The following is a 3,323-nucleotide window of genomic DNA, read 5'->3' as shown; positions in this document are numbered from 1 at the left end:
CTGAGGGGCTACTTAGAGAAAATGTCTCCCAGCAGCCAAACTGAAGGGCCCAAGAAGGAAGGAATGAATTACTACATGGACGCCTTCATTGCCTATGCTAACACCTGGCAGGCCCAAGCTAAAACCAGAGCGGTCGAAGCCTCTACTTTCCAAGCTTTGGAGAAGGAGAACGCCTCTCTGAAAGAGGAGAAAGAGAGCTTGGCCCGTCGTTGGGAGCATCAAGTGGAGGCCTACAAGGTCTCCTTGAAGGTGGCTCAAAAGTCTAAGAAGGAGGCCAGCAAGTGACTGCATGAGGCGGGGCAAGCTCATGCTGAGCTTCTTAACCAGGTCGTGCCCCTCCGAGTTAAAATCGGGGAGCTCAAAGACGCAGTGAAGGCTTCTGAGGCGCAGCAGAAAAAGCTTGAGGACCACTACATTAACCGGGAGCAGAAGCTGGGAAAAGCTGAGGCAGCCCTGGAGGCCAAAACCAACGATTGCAGCTTGCTAGTTGCCAAAAACACCACTCTACAGGCCAAGGTTCAAGAGTTGGTTGTTGCTTTAGCGGCCAAAGAGCAAGAGATGGCTTCTCAAGCTGAAAACTTCAAAGCCACGGAGGAAAAGTTAATCGAAGAGGCTGCAACGGGGTTCGCTGATGGATTTGTTGAGGCCCTGGTCCAAGCAGCTTGTGCAAACCCTGGGATCAACGTCTCGGAGTGTAGTCCCTTCAGTGAAGTGTTCGAAGGAAAAATCGTGCCTTTGAAGGCTCCTGGAGATTAGCTTTTCCTTTGTAACACTTTGTAAATAATTGCTCTCTTTGTAATTGCTATGAACACCTTTGCTCCCTATATTTCTTAATATAACTAATCTTTGGTTTCATCTGTCGTGAACTTTTTTTTTCTGCACTCTTTGTATATGACTGATTGCTCTGGCCTTATGCTCTTGTGTTTCCCTTTCTGCTCGTACTGTTTTTGATAACTTGCATTCTCTACGCTTCTTCTCACTCTTCAAATTTCTCTCGCCTTCTTAACTTTTAAAAATCTTCAACTTACTCTTTTACTCACTTTTCTTGAGCCCTAAGGCACTTACTGCCAAAGGCGCCACTGGCCTCATCTCTTTTATGGCCTCGACGTCGCTCAAAGGCGAGGGAGGACTTCGTCTCTTCTTCTGTGTCCTCGACATCGCTCGAGGGCGAGGAGGGCTTATCTTATCTGTACTGGGTGTCCACGCTCGAGGAGAGACCCGCTGAATGCGAGGTCGTATCGTTCTCAGCGTGTCTAAACACTTGGGACAAAGTCACGCTTTGGTGGCCACGCCCGTGGAGAGGCCTATTACAGCAGCGTCGTATCGTCCACGGGGTGTCTAAACACCAAGGCAACTTAGCCCTTATCTCTGCGCGCTTGGTGCCCACGCTTGAGGAGAGGCTTGCCCGGGGGTAGTGCCATTTCATCCTCAAGGTGTCTGAAAACACCAAGGCAATCAGTGTTCTTGGTGCCCACGCCTAGGGAGAGGCGTGTCGGAAACATCGTCGTATCGTCCCTGGTGTGTCTAAACACCAAGATGACCAAGGATTTTGGTGATTACGCCTAAGGAGAAGGTTTCCCGAAGGATGGCGCTTCTCCTTAATCGTGTGTATCTGCACCAAGTGACCTGGTTCTCCACTGCTCCGAAACTTCTTACTATCTGATGCCCACGCTCGAAGGAAACGCCCCCCGCCACTTCCTTGCGAGGTGTCTAAACATCAGACACCGGGGCTAGTCGTTCTCACCTGAGGAGGGGGTGTCCCGAAGGAATCCCTTAACCCCTGCTCAGGGACTAGACTCCCGGATTTTAACTTATACTATGCGTACCTTTCAACTCGACGCCCACGCCTGAGAATGTGCTCCTGCCACTTGCTTTGGGGTGTCGACTCGTTCAAGCTGGTTTGCGCGCTCGGCGCCCGCTCCCTTATCTAGCGATGTTTATGCTTGGCGACGCCTACGCTTGGTGACGCCTTGAGCCTTTGTTTTTGTTTCTTAATCTTTGCTTTTTACGTTGTGAGAGAAGGAAAAACTGAGACAAAGTTTTCTTGAACTTCTTTTTTACTTGGGTGACCTCATTAAAAACCCCCGAAAGGGAAAAAGAGTGTCCCCTTTTAAACTGTGTACTACATAATGTTTTTAGCTGAAATAAAACTTTAAATTGGCTGCGATTTAGCTGCGTGGGATGGGACCTCTTTCCAGAGTCTCAAGCTTGTACGAACCATTCCCCTTGGCTTCGGTTACTCTTAAGGGTCCGGTCCACTTGGAAGACAACTTGTTCTCCAACTCATAAGGATGAGCCTTCCGCATGACCAGGTCAGCCACTTGGAATTGCCGTGGCTTCACCTTAGAGTTGTACTGATGTTCCACTCTTCTCTTCACAGCTTCAGCCTTTATCCTTGCCTCCTCTCTAGCCTCGTCCAACAGGTCTAGATTCACCCTTCTTTCCTCGTTGGACTCCTCTGCCACAAAGTTGAGAAAGCGAGGTGAGCTCTCGTGAATCTCTACTGGGATCATGGCATCTGACCCATATACTAAGCTGAACGGCGTCTCCATGGTGGAAGATTGAGGCGTGGTGTGGTAAGCCCACACAATCCTTGGTACTTCTTCTGCCCACACTCCTTTAGCTTTCTCTAGCCTTCGCTTCAACCCTGTACCGCCCTGGTAGTCGGAAGTGATGACGTGGCACCAAGCTACAGTGTAGGCGTGTTGAGAAGGCGCCAGATTCGCAGAAGGGAAGGAAGTCGGGGGGCTCGTGTAGTCGCCAGTTATTAAGTTGGCGTGCTACGATCTCCAGCATACCAGGCGATCGCCCAGTTGAAGATGAAGTCGCCAGATCTAAACTCAGGCGACCAAGTGATTGGAGATCGCCAGAGCAAGCACATCGCCGAAGATGAAGGTGGTGCAGATTATGAAGGCGGCCGGCGAGACCACAGGGAAGGTGTACGAGAGCACCCTAACTCGCCAAGTCTAGTAGAGATCGCGCTCCCGAGTTAGCTATGCACTGGGCAGTACCATGCATAAGTAACTTAGCCAAAAGAGAGTCAGAAGCAGCGCCCAAGTCAAGGAGGCTCCAGATGGTGGCACGTGTACGACTGGATGCGAGCCACGTGTTCAGGTCTGTAACTGCCAGGAGAGATAAAGTGACCAGGTATTTAAGGGTTTCTCAACGAACTTTCGAGGTACGCACGTTCAGATTATACTCTTTACGCTTGCGAGTTCTTGAGCATACTGTGAGAGAGAACATTGCACGGTTCCTTGAGAGTTCTAGAGTGTTCTTGCTCTTAGTATTTGGTGGTTCGGTCACTGACTTGGGCGTTGGAGTGC

General features: G+C 50.2%; 1 protein-coding gene across 1 annotated transcript; it reads right to left on the bottom strand.

Annotated features, from left to right (window-relative positions):
- Positions 1–2,168: 2,168 nt before the first annotated feature.
- Positions 2,169–2,552, bottom strand: LOC137829079 (uncharacterized). Its single transcript, XM_068635872.1, has one exon. The coding sequence runs from the start codon at positions 2,550–2,552 to the stop codon at positions 2,169–2,171; it is 384 nt and encodes a 127-aa protein (XP_068491973.1).
- Between the last annotated feature and the right edge of the window lie 771 nt (positions 2,553–3,323).

Source organism: Phaseolus vulgaris, chromosome 7 (assembly GCF_000499845.2).
Source record: "Phaseolus vulgaris cultivar G19833 chromosome 7, P. vulgaris v2.0, whole genome shotgun sequence".
Classification (NCBI taxonomy): Eukaryota; Viridiplantae; Streptophyta; class Magnoliopsida; order Fabales; family Fabaceae; genus Phaseolus; species Phaseolus vulgaris.
The sequence above is the reverse complement of the archived record's forward strand: the minus strand, read 5'-3'. Positions and strand labels throughout refer to the sequence as shown.